A 19,793-nucleotide genomic window follows, 5' to 3' on the forward strand; every position below is an offset into this window, starting at 1 on the left:
GTTGGCTCCTGGTTCTCTTCCTGATTTCCAAAAACATCTGCCAAGGTTTGGAGGGAGGGAAAGGAAAAGCTCTTCCAGTCTACATTAAAATTTAGGTCTTTAATCTAGAATACAGAAACAAAGGATAAGATTATTCAAGGCAGCCTGGGTTTGAGAGGCAAGCACAGGATTTTATTCTGAACATGTAGTTCTGCTTCTTACTTACTACTTACTATCTTGAAAAAATCATATCCTCTCACTGTAGGTTTCAGTTTCCTTCTCTATAAAAATGTCCCCGGCACATAGTAGCTACTTAATAAATATTTGCTTGTTTATTAATGAGGAAGTTGAAATAAACAAAGAGGTTGGAGTAGATGAAGGGTTCTTAACCAAGTCAGTGAATTTATTTTTTAAGAATATTTTGATAATATTTTGATATTTCAAAATAATTGGTTTCCTTTATAATCCTATGTATTTTATTTTATCCATTTACAAACTAATTTTTTTTTTCCTGAGAAGGGTTCCATAAATTTCATAGACTGCCAAAGGGGGTCCATGACACACACACACACAAAGTGAAGAATTCCTAGTCCCTAAGGTCTCTTTCATAGCCAGATACAATGATCCTAATATCTCATAAAAACCCTCTGTTCTAGCCATGCTGGTTGACTGAACATACTCTGAGCACATAATTTCTATTTCTGTCTTAGATCTTACCATTTTCCTGGCCTGGACTTTCTTCTCCATTTTAAGAAAGAGGCTGGGTTTCTCATCACATTCCTGGCATGAATTTTTTTTAGAGTTTCCAAGAGATAAGAAGCAGAAAATGAAAGTAAAAACAGGGTATGAGATGTACTAGATAGATAGACCAAGAAGCAAATTCATAAGCCTATGAGGAAGAGGAGAGGAAGCAAGACAGAAAAAAGATTTCAGAATTCTAAGACTTGAGTTCAAAGCTAACCTCTGATGTTTAATGACTTATAGCCCATATATGTCATTTAATTTCTCTGTACTCTAAAACCGTAAGTTATAGTTGGTAGAAGGGGTATCTGTCTCAGAAGATCAAGGTCAAGGGGAGAGAGAAAAAGAAACAGAGAGACAGACAGAAAGACAGAGGCAGAGAGAGACAGAGAAACAGAAAAAATGCATAGTGGATAGAAAGCTGAGTATGAGTTCAAATCTTGTCTCTGACACTACCTATATGTCCATGGGTAAATCATTTAAATTCCCATGAAATTCCAAACAACTTTCTCTCTCTAATCTATAAGTTACAGATAAGTTGTCAGCCTCCATTGGTAGAGTTCCACAAAAGAAGCTCACCTCATCAATGAAATAACAAATCCAGATCAAAAATATAAATATAAAATTATATTTTATATGTACATATTTTCATTTATATATAAGGGGGCCAAATTATTATCATTATCATAAATGTCAAATAGGAAAGAGGCAGAAGTAGGCAGGAAGAGTGACTTGACAAGCAAAAATTTGCCAATCATGCATTGCAACTCTGAAATGGTCACTGTTTATCAAATGGCCCTATTTTTCATTCTCTATGGAGAAGACAGGAGGCTTTTCCCAATCCTTACAAAAGTTACTTTCCATCTATTCTAAATATATCTTGTATATAGTCTCCCTCATATTAACTCCTTGAGGACAAAGACTGTTTTTTGCCTTTCCTTGTATTTCAGCTCATAGCATAGTGCTTGATACATAATAAGTGTTCAATAAATACTTGTTGAGTGATATACATCATCACAAAAGGACAAAATAATAGAGTATTAGTATTGGAAGAGACTTTAGAAATCAAACTCCTCATTCTTGATCCATCAACTAACCAAAAATTGTCAAGTCAAATGCTTACATGCTCAACCCTCTGTCTAACCCTAGGGCTGGGATAAGAGTTAGGCAAGATGAACAGTTGCTTAAGTGTGACACCCAGAAGATAAGTGTCCTTCCTTGACACTTTGCAGAATTAAATTTAAGTTTAATATTTTCAGTGGATACATTTTAGTGCCCAAAATGCTGCTTTCCACAGCGCACATCTATGTTCAGTCAGGTCATATCTGCTAAACTGAAGGTTCAGAGCCTCCATTATTGAGTAATATAGAGGGAGGAAAACTTTCCAGAAGCACACAACTGATTGTGCAGGGTCTGATTTGCCTTATTGGGGAATTCAGAAAAAGGAAAAAATTAATTACTGGCCTTGAAGAAATGTATTTATATAATTAGAGAACTACAGTCTTAAAGGAAGACTGAGAGACTTAGACTGTTGGACTGGAAGGAACCTTAGAGACCATCTAATCCAATCCTCTCATTTTACAGAAGAGGAATATGAAACCAGATGACAAGGTGATAATAGTCATACAATGAGTGGCAAAGCCAAAACTAGGTCATTGCTCTTCTGCTACACTAGGCTATCTTCTATATGGAATGATAAATAGAAAAATCAAGTATCATGTTACCATTAATTATATAATAAAAAATAATAACATTAACTATAATATCTATGTATGTAGCACCCTAAGATTTTTTGGTATGCTAAATGGTAGTATACAGGCAGAATTGAGCTCTGAGATGGGCAGGAGGCTACCCTAGGTATTTTGTTATAATGTATAGAATATTGGACTTAGATATGAGCTTGTATCTTGCCTCTGATACATACATTGGACAAATCATTTAATGTTTGCTTCAGTAGCTAAATGCAAGATATAGAGATAAAAGTTGATGATCTTTAAGGTTCTTTCTAGCTTTAAATCTATAATCCTGTAAGAAGATTTCATAAAAGGAATGGGATATAGGTTGGGTTTTGAAAACATGCTAAGCTGTGAATAGGCAAGTTATTAGGTCAATGGAGTTAACTAGGACATATTTCTCACCTTTTCATTTTGCCTGTCACCTTCCTCTCTGAGAAAAGCAGCTAGGGTCTGAATACTATCATCTAAAGGAAAAGAAGAGAAAGAGGTTAGTTTTTAGCATCTCAAGAGATGCTCCTTAAATGACCACATTGTTTTCTAGAAACCAAATCTGGCATGCAAGATTCTTTTCCTCTTGACTTTCAACCTAATCAATCATCTCAGGAGGAAATTCAGCCCTTTCTACCAGACAGGACATTGGTGAGATTGGGGGAGGAGGAAGACACGGATAGGAGAAGAGGAGAGGAAGATGTGGATGGGGAAAGGCTGTAGCTGTGCTCCGTAGGTAACCTAGCAACTCTGTTCACTGACCAAATGAATATGAGTCTTGTTCCCCTAGGTAATTTTCTGAAACAAATGGAACTCTTCCTGTTCTAAGGCTTCAAGATGAACAAGACAGAAAACAACATATTAGAAAGAAAATGGCCCTGGATTGGGAGTCAGAATTAGTTTTTGGTCTCAGGTCTGCCACCAACTAACCCATTAGCTAACCTTAAGCAAATTGCTTTATGTATCTAGGTTTTTAGTTTCACAGGGTCACAGATCTAGAGCCAGGTGGGAACTTGGAAGCTGTTGAATCCCACCCCATCATTTTATGATGAGGAAAGAGATGAAATGACTTGTCTAGGATTATCAAGGTAGATCATCAGAGGCAAGCTCTAAACCCAAGTCCTCTGACTCCAGAGACAAAGTGCTTTTCACTGGACTATACCAATGGCTTCATCTTTAAAATGAAGTATTTGCTTTCCAAGGTCTCTTAAAACTCTGCAATCCTATTTATGGTTATAACCTGTTTTATAGATCCTGCCCTAGGGAACTGACCTAGAGACCAGATTTAACATTCTGTGACCAAGAATGGGAAAAAAATGCTGCCTTCTCACCCTATGATCTCAGAGCAAAAGTCCATGCAGGATCTTGGTTAAAATCATGCTTACTAGATTCAGAACCTCTGTTTGAAGGCCACTGGTCCGTTGGTGGGGGCTGCCCATCTTGGTTGGGAAGTCCAGTAGAATCAAGAGTCCTGTCTTCTGTGAACACTGTCTCATGTACTTCCACCTCATTGGAGTCTGGAAACAGAAAAAAAATATATGCATATTTTAAAATCCATATATGCTTATTGGCCAGGGAGTTTATAACTGAGAATAAAGCAATAGAATGAGTGTTCTAGCTGGCCCTGCCTAACCTATCACATGAAAACATTAATATGAAAGAAAATATCCCTTATCAGTTATTATGTCAATCAACTGGCAAGCATTTATTAACCTCTTGCTATGTTCTAGGAACTGTGTTTCACAATGGGGATCTAAGCAAAGGCAAACAAACAAAAATAGTCCCCATTTTCAAGGAACATACATGCTAAAAGGAGAGATAGCATTATAATTGTAGTTGTCGTCATCATCATCATCCCTGCATCCTTCATTTTTGTCCCACTTTTAGATTTTTAAAGTGGTTGGAAATCTGTTATCTCATTTGATCCCCACAATTGCCCTCTTAATGTGGGTAAATAGGGCTTGTACTCCCATTCAACAAATGAGGAAACTGAGGCTCAAAAAAACCTAGGTGATGTGCCCAAAGGCACACAATTGATAAGAAATTAAACTCAAGTTTCCAGATTTGGAGTACAGTGGAAAAGGGTTCAAATCTCAGCTCTGATATTTTACAAGTTGTGTCAATTTGAGCAAGTTGCTCAGTTCAAAGTTGCTTCTGTAGGAAGCCTTTCCTTATCTCCAGGCTTTTACTGCCTTCTTCTCTGTGTATTTTTTCTATATACCTATTGCTTACATCAAAATGTAAGCTCCTTGAGAGCAGGGACTGTTTGTGCCTTTCTTTGTATCTACAATGCTTACCATTGTATTGGAAACAGTACTTAATGTATTGACTTACTGACTATTCTTTGAAACTTAATTTCTTAATCTACAAAATGAGAAGGCTGGATATCTAAGGCTTTTTCCAGTTCTAATGTACTATAGCTTCCAAGTCAGCATCTGGCTTCAGTGGAGTCTTTCCAGGGCTCCCTTAAGATATCATCCCGTGTAGTTACACCATGTAGCTAACTCATGCTTCCATGTCCCTGATTTTTTTGAGTGACCTCAAATTAATTCATCTTTCCCCTCTGAATTTCTGTAGCAGTATTTTCTAAGTGCTTTCTCTTTCTCCCTGTTCTCCATTGCTTCTCAATTCCTAGAATATTTCTTTTTAATGTTATCAAGTCCACTTAAGATGGCCAATTCTCTTGGTTCCCAGAAGCAAGTTCCCCAGCACCTTCTATCAGAGTGATCCTATCTTAAATGATTTGGTGTTTACCAAACGCTCATTATACTACCAAAAAGGTAGACTAAGTGCTGTCTACATGGGATAATCTGATGCACTAGGAAGACTCCGTTGTAGCCAAAGTAGTTTTCCCCTTTAGGTACCAGAAATTTTATCATTAGAAAGTTATTCCTTTGGGTTAAACATTTCCCACTCTTTTCAAAGGCTAGTTCTTTGGGGACACATTTGTTTGTTAGTTACTAATACTTTGTGTTCCTGGAATTATCTGATGCTTTCCTCCATGCTAAGAGAGCAGAGTAAAGGTAAAAAATTTGCAGTGGAGTTTCTAGGTAGATGGGTGGGCATGTTATAGAAAAATAAAAGAAGACCCAGTAAGCAGAAACTGGAAGTGATGGGAGCTAGAAACCAACCACTTCAGTAACTGTAGTTTACCATGAATAAAAAGTCAGGAGACCTCTAGTCCCAACTCCGCTACTAATAGGCCATATGACCTTCACCTATCTGAGTCTTACTTTTCTCATCTGTAAAATGGGTATGGGATATTTATACTATCTTCCTAAAAGGGCTAAAATAAGGAAAACTTTAGAAATATAAGTTGCTGTCCTCTTATCACTACTGTCCTCTCTTATTCTCTTGGGGAAAGAGTAGTGCCTGACAGCAATTCTGCCAATGAATTTAGTCACTCCCAATCTCATTCTAGCAGGAGTCTTTTTGGGAGGAGATAGGGAAATAGCCTAGAGGAAGTCAAGCTGATCTTCTTAAGGTCCCCTTCAATTTTCTCCCTACTCACAAAAGAGCAAATGATGGAATAAATACAGATGGGACTTGCCACTCTTCAGAAGTTACCAATTCCATCAGAAGTCTGGCCACTTGGGAGAGAAAGGGGGGAAGGAAGGAACTGCAGAATTGACACAGCTACATGGATTGGTTCAGCTTACCAAGTGAAGACAAACTTGCAGGTCTATAGCTGAAGCACAAAGGAAGCAAAGTAGGCTTTGTAGGTCTCCGTGCCTCAGGGCTTCTAGAATCCAAGCCTGATGATTTTTTGGCTTCTTCATTACTATGTTTCTTAAAAGAAAAGGCTTTTTTGAGGTTAGACTTCTTGTCTTTCTTCCTAGAGATTGGTTCTGATGGTTCTTCCAATGCTTCTAAGAGTTCTGGACACTGAGGGAAAACACATTTCTCCTTTGATTTTTTGCCTTTCTTTGTCTTGTCTTTTTTCTTGGAGGTTGCTTCTGGTGGTTCTGCCAAAGCTTCTAAGGGTTCTAGATCCTGAGGGAAGATACATTTCTCCTTTGACTTTTTGTCTCCCTTTTCCTTGTGTTTCTTCTTGGAGGTTACCTCTGGAGGTTCAGGTGGTACCTCTAGGGATTCCAGACTTTGAGGAAAGATGCATTTCTCCTTTGACTTTTTATCTCTTCTTTCCTTGTCTTTCTTCTTGGAGATTACCTCAGATGGTTCAGTTGATAGAGATTCTGGATCTTGAAGTAAGATGCATTTATCCTTTAACTTTTGGTCTCCCTTTTCTTTGTGTTTCTTCTTGGAGGTTACCTCTGGGGGTTCAGTTGGTACCTCTAGGGATTCCAGACTTTGAGGAAAGATGCATTTCTCCTTTGACTTTTTGTCTCCCTTTTCCTTGTGTTTCTTCTTGGAGGTTACCTCTGGAAGTTCAGTTGGTACCTCTAGGGATTCCAGACTTTGAGGAAAGATGCATTTCTCCTTTGACTTTTTGTCTCTTCTTTCCTTGTCTTTCTTCTTGGAGATTACCTCAGATGGTTCAGTTGATAGAGATTCTGGATCTTGAGGTAAGATGCATTTATCCTTTAACTTTTGGTCTCCCTTTTCTTTGTGTTTCTTCTTGGAGGTTACCTCTGGGGGTTCAGTTGGTACCTCTAGGGATTCTGGACTTTGAGGGAAGAGGCATTTCTCCTTTGATTTTTTGTCTCCCCTTTCCCTGTCTTTCTTCCTAAAGGTTGGCTCTGGTGGGTCTACAGATGCCTCCAGGTATTTGGGGTCTTGAGGGGAGATACATTTCTCCTTTGATTTTTTTTCTTCCTTTTCCCTTGATTCCTCAGACTCTGTCCTGGTCAGGATATTCATCAGGTTCTTTAGCCACCCATGCTGACCCTTCTTGTGGGCCTTGTCCTTATGGTTATTTCTCTGGCTACTTTGCTTACTGATGGCTTCTTTGGTTTTCTCTAGTTTCAGAGTCACAGAGGCATCATTATCTAATATCTTTACTTGCCTATTCAAAGGTCGGACCACATCACTTGATGCCCGCTGAAGAGAGCGTGAGCCCTGAGAATCCCCAGTTCTGGGCATCCTCTTGGGGTCCTGAAATTTATCTGGGGAATGGATTTTTCTTCTCAACCAGAGTTCTGCCTTCCATGATGCCCTGTGTTTCTCCATTCTTGTTCCAACTACAACAAAAAAAAATACCCTTTTTAGGAAAATGGAGTCCAAGAATACTTGAGAAAAGGAATGTATTAATCCATAGTAAGAAGATAATATTGTTAAAAAAAAAAACTTTTTGAGATGTTAGTAGCATGCCATATGCTTAGTCAAAGTGACTGAATTTTCATCTCAGTCCTTTAAAGTAGAAATAGTATATGTTAATATTATTATCCTCATTTGACAGAAGAAGAGACTGAAGCACAGAAAGAATGTGTGATATGTTTAAGATTTAGTTAGTGACAGAATTGAAGAATAGAACTATATCTCCTGTCCCTAGTCCTATAAGGTATATTGTACTACCATTTCAGTACTTCTGGCATATGACTAAGACTCCATGTGACCCACTTTCTTTTATACTTTAATTTGTTTTAAAATATTTTTTAAAGTATCTTTCAGGATTGACTCATCCTTTTGGTTTCAAATTTTTCTTTTTTTTAAATAACATTTTATTTTCCCCAATTACATGTAAAGATATAATTTTAATATATTTTTTAAAATTTTGAGTTCCAAATTTTCTTCCCTCTCTGAGATGGCAAGTATGTTATATATATATATATATATATATATATATATATATATATATATATATATATATATATATATCATGCAAAACATATTGTCATACTAAAACATGATCTTAAGCAACATCTTGAGCTTTGATTCCTCATCTGTAAAATTGGCTTAATATTCTCACTACCTCCCTTTGCTCAAATGAGATAAAAGGAATCTTGGACCTAGAGCTGAAAGGAACCTGAGAGCCCAAAGAGTCTAACTCCTTCATTTTACAGAAGAGGAAACTAAAGTTTAGAGAGATTAAGGGAAGCCAAATAGGTATAAGCATTAGAAGTGGAATTTGAACTCAGATTTTCTATTTCTAAACCAGTTATCCTTCCACTGTGCCAATAGCGCTTTTGATAATGTTTATAGGTGACTATAGAATCCCACTGGGCTATCTACACATTGTTGGGGAAACAAATAAAATGAATGTCCTCCTGATGGTAAGTCAGTAGAGATACCATGTTTGTACACAATCAATGGTATATTTTGCCAAAGCAAACTCTCACTGGAGAATTATCCTTAACTGGAAATTGTCTCAAATTTCCTGTCTGCTTCTCAAGGCTAAGAAGAAAGTTGTTGCTTCTGCTTTCTTTCAAAATACATTTTTATTGCTCACTTTTATATTTAGACAAGTCATTTCAGCCCTTTCTCTCCTCCCTTGTGAGAAAGAAAAACAATTAAGTAAAAACATTCAATTCAGTGATCTCATCAACTAATGTTTGCAATATTCTGTCCTGTTAGCCCTCATCTATTGCCATGAGAAGAGTAGTATGTTTTATTAACTCTGGAATCCTTATTGGTTTTTCAGTTACTCATTATTCTTTGGAAAAAAGAACCTTAATTTTTTTTAGTATCTTCTTAGTATCCTCGTTTTACAAGCAAAAAACTTATGGATCAGTAAGGGGAAGAGATTTCTCCAAGTTAGTTAGTTGCATAGTTGGGACTCAAGCCTAGGACTTTTTGTTCCCAAATCCTATGCTCTTGTTTCTATCTTTGGCTGTCTCAAGTCACGTAGCCGAAGTCCATGGAATAAGTCAGTGACAAACACAGGTTTAGAACCCAAATCTTTTCATTTCCCCATCTGGTGTTTTTCTTTCCTGTTGCTCATTATTGCAAAACACACGTCTAGATCAAGGAACAGAAAATTATTGAAGAATTATATAGCACAGGACCTGTCCTTACTCCATGTCAGGGTTGGAAAGGCAAAGGAAAGGCTTTGGAAACTTTCCATATGCTACGGGAGGGCCCAAGATAAAAAGTCTATGACCAACTCTGTCATAGATTCCTAGAATATCAGAACTGGGAAGGAGCTTAGTAGGTGTTTAGTCTACCCTCAATCTCCTACTTTATAGATGAAGAGACTAAGGTCAAGGGAAAGTAACTGGCTCAAGATCAAAGAGCAAATGTTGTTCCATGGTCATATGAGGGCAGAGTGAGACTGAATGGATGCAAACACATCCTCATCAAAGAAAGGCCTGAAAATGCACATCCTCCTAATTGCAACTCATATATATATATTACTTCATCTTTGTGTACACAGGACTGTATATTGTCATTTAGTCACTGATCCTCTTAGAAAACAAAGGACAAAGAACAACAACATCTCCATCTTGCCTAATCTCACAAATGAGATGATCTCAGAAGTTACTGTGCACAGAAACTGAGCAGCTGATTATAAACAAGTTATGGGGTTTCACTAACAGGTACAAAGTTCAAAATAATTCATAAGCACACAAGTAAGCCTGTGGTCACATGACTTCTAGCAACTCCTGAGAAAGAGAGACAGAGAAAGAGACAAAAACAAAAAGAGACAGAGAGACAGAGATAGAGACAGAGACAGTGACAAAAAGAGATAGGGACAGAGATAGAGACAGAGAAAGACAAAAAGAGACAGAGATAGAGACAGAGACAGTGACAAAAACAGACAGAGATAGAGACAGAGAAAGACAAAAAGAGACAGAGAGACAGAGATAGAGACAGAGACAGTGACAAAAAGAGACAGAGATAGAGACAGAGAAAGACAAAAAGAGACAGAGATAGAGACAGAGACAGTGACAAAAAGAGACAGAGATAGAGACAGAAACAGTGACAAAAAGAGACAGAGATAGAGACAGAAACAGTGACAAAAAGAGACAGGGACAGAGATAGAGACAGAGAAAGACAAAAAGAGACAGAGATAGAGACAGAGACAGTGATAAAAAGAGATAGGGACAGATAAAGACAAAAAGAGACAGAGATAGAGACAGAGACAGTGACAAAAAGAGACAGAGAGACAGAGATAGAGACAGAAACAGTGACAAAAAGAGACAGACAGAGATAGAGACAGAGAAAGACAAAAAGAGACAGAGATAGAGACAGAGACAGTGACAAAAAGGGATAGACAGAGATAGAGACAAATGGGGTGGGGGGAAGAGAGAGAGATCTTCAAAAGATATAAACTGCTATGGGATTTAGTCTTTTCAAAGCTACATTATTACTTTGACTTTTCTTAATAACTTTATACATATATATTTTAATATATATATTAACTTTTCACATATATATTTTTCTAACCTATAATAATAACAGCTTATGTTTATGCATATGTACCCATATATCACTTTTTTGCATGTGGGTATATATATTATATATGTGTGTGTTTATGTAGGCAGTTAGATGGCACAGTAGAAAGAGTGCCAGGTCTTGAGTCAGGAAGAACTGACTTCAAAGCCAGCCTCAGACACTTACTAGCTATGTGATTCTGGACAAATCACCTAACTGTTTGCCTCAGTTTCTTCATTTGTCAAATGAGCTGGAGAAGGAAATGGCAAACCACTCCAGTATCTCTGCCAAGAAACCCCAAATGGGATCAATGAAGAACTGGATATGATTGAAATGACTGTACAATATAAAAAGCTGAGGTGAAGGGTCACTAAAGTGATTGTAAAAGGATTGTAGTTTAAATAGTTAAGCCTAACCATTTGTGCTCATCATTATGCACCTTGGAAATCAACTAGTCCAACCTTTTCATTATGTCCTGTCCAAGTTCTTGAAGAGATAGGACCAGGGTTTCTCCAACTCCATCGCTGCCTCCACTACATAGTTCCTAAGCATCTCAGTAGAGCTCGCAACCATGCAGATGATGGCCCCTGACTTTAAGACTCTCATACCTGAATCACAATGACTGAATTTGGTATCTGAAGATTCCACTTTGGCACTAACCATGTTTGTGAACTTGGGCAAAACACTTAAACTCTCTGGGATTCAGAGAGAATGAAACTAGAAGACCTCCAATGTTTCTTCCCATTGTAAAGATAGGATTGACTGGAGTAAGAGGACCAAGGTTGAAATCCCAGTTCAAATTCTTACTCACAACCTCCCTCGGCCTCAGCTTCCTCACCTGTAAAATGAAGGAGTTGGACTAAATGACTTTTGAATTTCTTTCTAACTCTAAATCTGGGATCTTACATCCCCAAGAGTCTATATAAAACAGATGTAAGATGAAGCCCATGGCAGTGACACCAGTGGAAAGAGGAGCAGACTCTGGGGTAAAAATATCAATCTCTGGAGTTACTTGACTGTGATGCAAGATAGAGATGAGCAGTTTTGTCCTGTCACTAGACTTTGATAATTCTGGAGGAGAGAGTAAGGCTGACTCTTTATACAATTCTGCACAAGTCAAGATAATCACCTCCATGATGTCATTGCTCCTTTTTGAAAATAAACAACAACAAGCATTCAATAACTCCCATTACATCAATGCAAATCAGACCTGCCCCAGATAAAATTATGAAGTAGGTCAAGTCTGGTTTGCTTTTTCTTCTGCTTGTCTCTGAATCCTTTTATCTATATTTACTTTTTTGGACCTTTTCAGTGGTGTGCTGGACCTGGCTGAGAAGCAGACCTAGGAGAGTCAAATGCTAAATTTTCAGTATGTGTATTTATACTTCAAAATCAGCAAAGCTACAAATCAAAGTTTGATTTATTGTTTTGTTGAATATCTAGCCTTAAGAAAGTAATCCGGGGAAATGTTAATAATTCAAATTAAACTTAAAATTGAGCTATGAGTATGCTTTTTCCCCCATAGAGTTGGTGATTAAACATTTAACAGCACATTCCAGGTCTATCTTGCTTTTATCTTAAGTTTCAACTAATCCTATCTGAGATATTATCTTCCTCATAGCTATTTCATGGAATCAGTCACACTGTTGGATGAAAACTTAAAGGCCATTCCATCCAACCTTCCACCTCCAAAAGAATTCCCTTTTTAGTATAGTTGATGGAAAGTTATTTGGTTTCTTTCAACAAAGAGAGAGCAATGGATTCAGAATTTCAAGTTCTGAGTTCAAATCTTCACTGGTCATTCACTATAGCATTGTGCAAACTTTGCTGGGTCTCAGTTCCTTCATCTACTAAAAGAAGTAATTGGATCATGTGATCTCCAAGATATCTTTCAGGTCTAAGAGAATTATTCTATGATCCTAAACTCAGTCAGAAGACTTGGATTCAAGTCTTGCCTCAGGTACTTATGAGTTGCTTAACACTGAACAAGTCACTTAACATTTCTGGGGCCTTAATTTCCTCTTCTATAAAATAGGTATAATAATATTTGCATTATCTGCCTCACAGCCATTGTGAGGAAAACTCAAAAACCTGAATGATATATACCACTCAATGTGTTCAGCGCTTTCAAGTATTAAGTATGAGTTATGTAACATTACTTCAGTTCTAATTCCAAACTTCAAGGATTCCTATGAAAGAATAAGGAGACTTGGGAGAGCTTCTTCCTACTCTGATGCTGAGTGAGAAAGAATCACTGAAGTCTCAAGAGATCCATTCTTGGCATTGTATGTATTTTGATAATGCAATGTCTTGAAGTACTTGTATATTTGTGGATGCTGAAGAACCAACCAGATAATGCTAGTAGTCAGTAATTATTTTTTTATGGGAAGCTATTATTTTTTTCCCTGCAGGAAAAAGTCTTTGGAGACCTTTGTGCTTAGAATGGAGAAAGTGTTGTGAGATTTATAACCAAATGTTCTTGCAGAGCCGGTGAACCACACCAGCTAGCTTGACTGATACCTTAATAGCAACTGTACTTTAACTCTTTTTTGTGGGAAATGGACCTCTTGGGAAGTTAGGTGGAGAGCCTAAGGATCCTTTTTCAGAATAATGCTTTTCAATGCATAAAGTGAAATACATAAGATTTCAAAAGAAACTAATTCTATTGAAATACATGTATTAAAGTATTAAAATAATGTTTGTATGTTTTTTTAAGTTTACAGATGCCAAATTAAGAACCTTTGCTTAGAAAAAGCTCTCCTCTTGAAAGGTATCTTTCATCTAAAGGTTTTGTTGTTCAGTCATTTGAGTTGTTATCCTATTTGGAGTTTTCTCACAAACAACTTGTTAGGTTTTTTATGTGTACCTATCTAAATGCAAGTTTTCTCTCCCTTTAGAATGAATGCTTCTGGAAGGCAGGAGCTGATTTTGATTTTTCTTTGTATATCCAGAATTAAGCACAGTGCCTGGAACACAGTATGTGTTTAATAAATGCTTTGTTGATTGATTGACAATGTAGAACTGAATCATGATTCCCTGTTACTCCCATGCAATTTTCTTATTTCTGCCTTCTCCAGCTACATAGAAGTCTCATTCTTTTTTTTTTTTTCACATTATGCCCTTTTAAATTTGTTGAAGCTGTATAGCACAGTCTTTCTGTCCCTCTAATCCCTACAAACTCAGGTCTTCTGGTTCCAAATTCAAGATGTCCCAATTAACAAGAGCTTTATATACCTTCAATCTCTTCATCCTGGCTATTATGCATACCCCTCTCCATACACACAAACAGATATCCTACATTAAAGATCACCGCCTTGAAAGTCTGGAGACTAGGTAAAAACATTCTCATTTCCTTCACTTAGTATTATCTATTATGCTTTCTGTCAACTCACTTTCATAGTCTAGATTTAGAGAGGCAGCAGGTATAGTGCAAAGAGCCCTCATTTTCTTGTCAGGGTTCAAATCCTGGCACTATCTCCTATATGACTTAGGAGTTTCCCTAAGTCTCATTTTCCTCTCATATTAAATAGGTTTTACTTTTTCAGTTGTACCCAATTCTTCATGACCCCATTTGGGGTTTTCTTGGCAAAGGCACTAGAATAGTTTAGCATTTCTTCCCCAGCTCATCTTACAGATGAGAAAACTGAGACAAACAGGGTGAAGTGACTTGCCCAGGGTTGCACAGATACTGTAGTATATTTGAGGCCAGATTTAAACTCGAGGAAAATGAGTCTTCCTGACTCCAGGTCTGGCACTCTATTCCCTATTCCACCTAGTTGTCCCTTCTAGTACTAATTCTATAATCCTTTCCATTTTGTCAATAATTCTCTTAAAATGTGACTTGAACATGGCTCCACTCCAATGGTGCTCTGGATTGAGGAGAGGATGGCAAGGCTCTTTTCCTGGTTTCACTGTCTCCCTGAATGCAGGCTAAGAGCACATTTTTCCATCTACTTCTCGCCATCCCCAAACCCTCCAGAACCTTTATTTTTCAGATAGCCAGCAATATTTCAGTAGGGGACTTTTGAAAACTCTCAAAATTTTCTTTTTTCTTCTTAAAATATTCTCTCCTATAAGGAATGGCAATCTGCTATGTGATAGAGAAATGATACAGAAGGAAAGCAAGGCGACATAAAACCAAAAGATATAACTAAAATTGTGAAAATGACACCTGTACTCCTATAATATTTTTTAAATCATGGAATCTCATAGGTAAAAGGAAATTCATGGATTATCTTGTTATACCTATAATTGATTAAAAATTCTTTGTTCAGAATTCAAACTCCCTATCTCCACTGACCAGAAATTCATTATCTCCCAGTGATAACTCCAGATGGTTTTCCTTTTCCAGGTAACATAAAGAAAGTGATCTCAAAGTATTTGCTCTGTCCTATCTCCTCTCCTCACCAATTCCAATTTTTGTAGTCCTTTTCTTGGATCAGTCCTACGACAATTACCTCATACCAGGCAAAGGAGGTTTACCATGCCTGCTTAGTCCTTCCATATGCCACTTTCTATCCTGTCATACACTTTCAATCTTAAGAAAATTATTCTCTTTCTCTCTCTTTCTTTCTTTCTCTCTCTCTCTCTCTTTCTCTCTCTCTCTCTCTCTCTTCTCTCTCTCTCTCTTTCTCCTCTCTCTGTCTCTCTTTATGTTTTCTTCCCTCCTTCCTTCTCTTTTTCTCTCTCTGTCTGTCCATCTATGTCTCTTTCTGTTTCTATCTCTTCCTCTATGTGTATGTATGTGTCTGTCTGTCTGTCTTTGTGTCTCTCTTTCTCTCTTTTTCCCCTCTCCCCAGGCAGAAAGCTCTATATATATTACCAGCACCATATCCAACTTTAGCTCACATTAGGCAATCTGGTGCAGTGTAAAGATTATGGGCTCAGGATTCAAAGGACCTGAGTTCATTTCTTTTGATAATAACCTGTGTGACTTCAGGCACACAACTTCAGGGAAGCCAGGTGGCACAGTGGATAGAGTAAGGAGCAGGAAGACCAGTATTCAAATTCAGCCTCAGATACTTTCTATCCATGTGACCCTAGACAAGTCACTTCACTGTTTGCCTCAGTTATAGAATGAGCTGAAGAAGGTAATGACAAACTACTCTAACATCTTTGCCAAGAAAACTCCAAATGGGATCACAAAGAGTCAGATGTGACTGAAAATGACTAAACAACAACCTTCTTCAGGTTCAGTTTTCTCATTTGCAAAATGAAGTGGATGGTCTCTATAAATCTATGATCATATGTTTCAGAAAACCCCAAACACCACAACAAAATCTAGCCCCAGGAGATCCCACGCTACACTAGAAGCAGTATGGCACAATAAAAAGAAGACCTGGGTTCAAATTTCAGTTCTATTATTTACTGGTTTAATTACTTTGCAAGTCTCTTCTGCCCTATGGCGGAAACTTCTTCTGCCATAATAAATTTTCTGGTCAACAGTTTCTACTTTGTGAAAAGAGCCTGGACTAGATTAATTTCTATATTCCCTTCTGTTTTTAAGTCCTACAAGCCCATGACTCCCAAATTGAGCTTACCTAGAAAGCTGCGTCAGTGTAGTTTGTGAAGATGTGTTCAATGGCACAGCTCTCGCCTCCGGAGTTTCAATCTGATTAGATCAGGTTCAGGTCCAGCTGGTCCAAACCCCTTGTTGCATAAAAAGTTACTACAGGCCTGAGATATATAATCTATTTATAGGATCATGTTAATGGACAACTATCTCCACAGGCCTATTCTCTGATAGGTGGGGTGCCTAGGTACCTGCCTTTTTTACATCATTGAGTCTATATACTGGGTGATAGTTAAGCTTGTTTTGAAAATACAGTTTCACTTGCTAACTTCCTTATTGCCTTCAGATCACAAAAGGAAGTAATTGGATTTGAGATAAATGACAAAATTCAGTGGTAAGCTTCTTGGAAATCCATTTAGCAGCAAGAAACAAAGGGGATTTTTGCTCATGACCAATATGTCATATGGCAATATGTCAATATGACCATTATCAAAGCTCCAGACCAGAAGTGATCAAAGCATTAAGAAGTTACATCTAGGGGCACTTAGGTGGCACAGTGGATAGAGCACCTGCCCTGAAGTCTGGAGGACCTGACTTCAAATCTGGTTTCAAATACTTAACATTTCCTAGCTGTGTGATCCTGGGCAAGTCACTTAACCCCAATTGCCTCAGCAAAAAAAAAAAAAAAAAACAAAAAAAAAACAAAACAAAAAAAAAGAAGTTGAATCTGCTGATGGAAGGGTATTGTTAATAGTCAAAGCACTGGTTTGGAGTGGGATCAGGTCCCTTCCTAGCTAGGTGGTGTAGCTTCCAGAGGTCCCAGCCCCTTCCTGGGATCAGAAGGAAGTTTCTTTATTAAGACAGAGACTTTATTGCTTTGCCCATATTCAGATCTGTGTTATAATCCTTGCTCACAAAATAGTGCTAATATCCAGAAGCCACAGTCAGTATAACACAAGATTTCACACCATCTACCTTAAAGAAACAGAGCACTTGGAATATGATATTCTGGAGAGCAATAGAGCTAGGACTACAACTAAGAATCACTACCCAGCAAAAATGAGTATAATCCTTCAGGGAAAAAGGCGAATGTTCAGTGAAATAGAGGACTTTCAAGCATTCATGATAAAAGACCAAAGCTGAATAGAAAATTTGATTTTCAAATACAGTTCTCAAGAGAAGCATAAGGGAGTAATCAGGAAAGGAAAATCATGAGGGACTTAATAAGGTTAATCTGTTTATATTCCTACTTGGAGGATGATATCTGTAAATCAGAGGGCACAAGTTTGAGTTGAATATGGAGGGATAATTTTTTTTTTAAATTAAAGTAAGGAGAGAGAAGAGAATGTATTGAGTGAAAGGGAAAGAGAGATGGAATGGGATAAATTATCTGCCAAAAAAAGAGGCAAGAAAAAGCTTTTACAGTACAGGGAAGAAAAAAGAGAGAGAATAAGGGGGAGTGAGTGAACTTTACTTTTATCAGAATTGGCTCAAAGAGGAAATAACATTCATACTCAATATGGATATAGATAATTATCTTACCCTGCAGGAAAGTAGGACAAGAAAGAGATATGAGAAGGGGGAACGGCATATTGTGAAAAGGGCAGCAGAAGAAAAATACATTTAAGGAAGGACAGGATTACAAGGGAGAAAGAATGGAATAAGCAGGGGAAATACAATTAGCAATAGTAATTGTGAAAAAAAATTGAAGCAAGTTTCTTTGAGGAAGGTCTCATTTCTCAAACATATAGAGAACTGAGTCAAATTTATACAAAAAAATAATAAGAGCCATTCCTCAATTGATAAATGATCAAAAAATATAAAGTTTTCAGATAAATTAATCAAACAATTTTTAGCCATATAAAAATGCCCTAACTCACTATTGACTGAAGAAATGCAAATTGAAACAATTCTGAGGTACTACCTCAAACCTATTAAGATGGCTAATGAGCCAGAAAAGGAAAATGATAAATGTTAGAGGGAATGTAGGAGAAAATGAGATACTAATGCAATTATAATTAATGCAATAATAATTCAGTTATTAATATGCATTATTTACGTAATAATGCAAATTGGAATTGTGAAATGATTCAACAATTCTGTAGAGCAATTTGAAACTATGCCCCAAAGGCTATAAAATCATGCATTTCTCACCCCACCCCCTACACACACACACACACACACACACACACACAAGTTTACATGAACATGCAAAGTGAAATATACTGGATAAAACTAAAGCAATGTTGTGGAATGATCATCTGTGAATGACTTTGCTATTCTTAGCAACACGATGATTCAAGACTACTCTTAAGGATTTATGAAGAAAAATGCTATCCATATCCAGAGAGATACTGGTTGTATCTGTACACAGATTGAAGCATATCTTTTTTTAAACTTTATTTTTCTCGAGAGTTGTTTTTTGGGGGATGGAGGGAAGATTTATGTTTTCTTTCACAGCATGACTTTTATGGAAATGTTTTACATAATTTCCCATATTTCTTCTCAATGGAGGAAAAGAAGGGAGAGAATCTGAAACTCAAACTTTTGAAAACATATTAAGAATTGTTTTGAATGTAACTGGTAAAAATAAAATCTTAAATACATGAATTTAAAAAAAAAGAACATAGAGATTCTTTTCCTCTTCACAGAGGTTGGGGATTATGATTATGGAATATTGTATGTAAACTCAGCCATGGTCATGGTGTTTAGTTAATTTTGCTTGGACTTTTTTTTACTGGCTATCTTTAATTTTGTTGCTGTTGTTGTTGTTGTTATATGGGGAGTAGAGGAGGAAGTAGAGAGGAGATTTCATTTGAAAATGAAATAAAATTATATAAAAACTAAGTTCAGTAATTTTTTCAGAAATGAGCAGCTCTTTATGACCTCATTTGGAGTTTTCTTTGCAAAGATACTAAAGTGAGCTGCCATTTCCTTCTCCAGGTCATTTGACAGATAAGGAAAACACATTTTTGCAACCACACACATATTAATCCTTACTTAGGAAAATAGAGTTTAACTTAATGTAAAGAGCCCTAGGCTGGGAGAGACCTGAATTTGAACCCCAGCTCTGCCATTACTTTTAGCATCTATGGGAGCAAGTTGTGAAAGAAAAGAATGGGGAAAGTGAGGATAACATAAATTAGAAGAAATTAGGAAGGAGATTTAAATGGATTTGTATTTGTGAAGAAGGCCGGAGATAGGACTTTGAGAGGAGAATTCAGGAGAAATTGAGGAAATTTCAAAGGAAAACAGTCTCCAATTTGAGATTCTATTTCCATTTTTCAGGAATCAAAAATTGAAAGAGCAGAGGATTAAAGAGAAGGACTAAAGCAGAAGAAAGAAATGAGAGGAGGTAGCAAGATAAAATAAGGAATAAAGGTAAATAAAGTAAATTTTTAAGCAAAATAAATTAGTAAAGGAAACAAATTGGTGGTACAAGAGAAAGATTAGGGCAAAAAGGGCAGGAGAATGGGTCTATTAGACAAAAAAAGATGGTATAGATATCAAAATATTCAGATTAAATGCTTTAAAGGTTTTGAAGGTGAGATCCTCAAGCAGTT

At 37.0% G+C, this 19,793-nt stretch overlaps 1 protein-coding gene across 1 annotated transcript; it reads right to left on the reverse strand.

Annotated features, from left to right (window-relative positions):
- Positions 1–6,080: 6,080 nt before the first annotated feature.
- BNIP5 (BCL2 interacting protein 5) lies at positions 6,081–16,359 on the reverse strand. Its single transcript, XM_051996678.1, has 2 exons — positions 16,259–16,359; positions 6,081–7,585 (listed from the first exon to the last, which is right to left on the reverse strand). The coding sequence occupies exon 2, from the start codon at positions 7,572–7,574 to the stop codon at positions 6,081–6,083; it is 1,494 nt and encodes a 497-aa protein (XP_051852638.1). The 5' UTR covers positions 7,575–7,585; positions 16,259–16,359.
- Between the last annotated feature and the right edge of the window lie 3,434 nt (positions 16,360–19,793).

This window comes from Antechinus flavipes, chromosome 4 (genome assembly GCF_016432865.1).
Source record: "Antechinus flavipes isolate AdamAnt ecotype Samford, QLD, Australia chromosome 4, AdamAnt_v2, whole genome shotgun sequence".
Classification (NCBI taxonomy): Eukaryota; Metazoa; Chordata; class Mammalia; order Dasyuromorphia; family Dasyuridae; genus Antechinus; species Antechinus flavipes.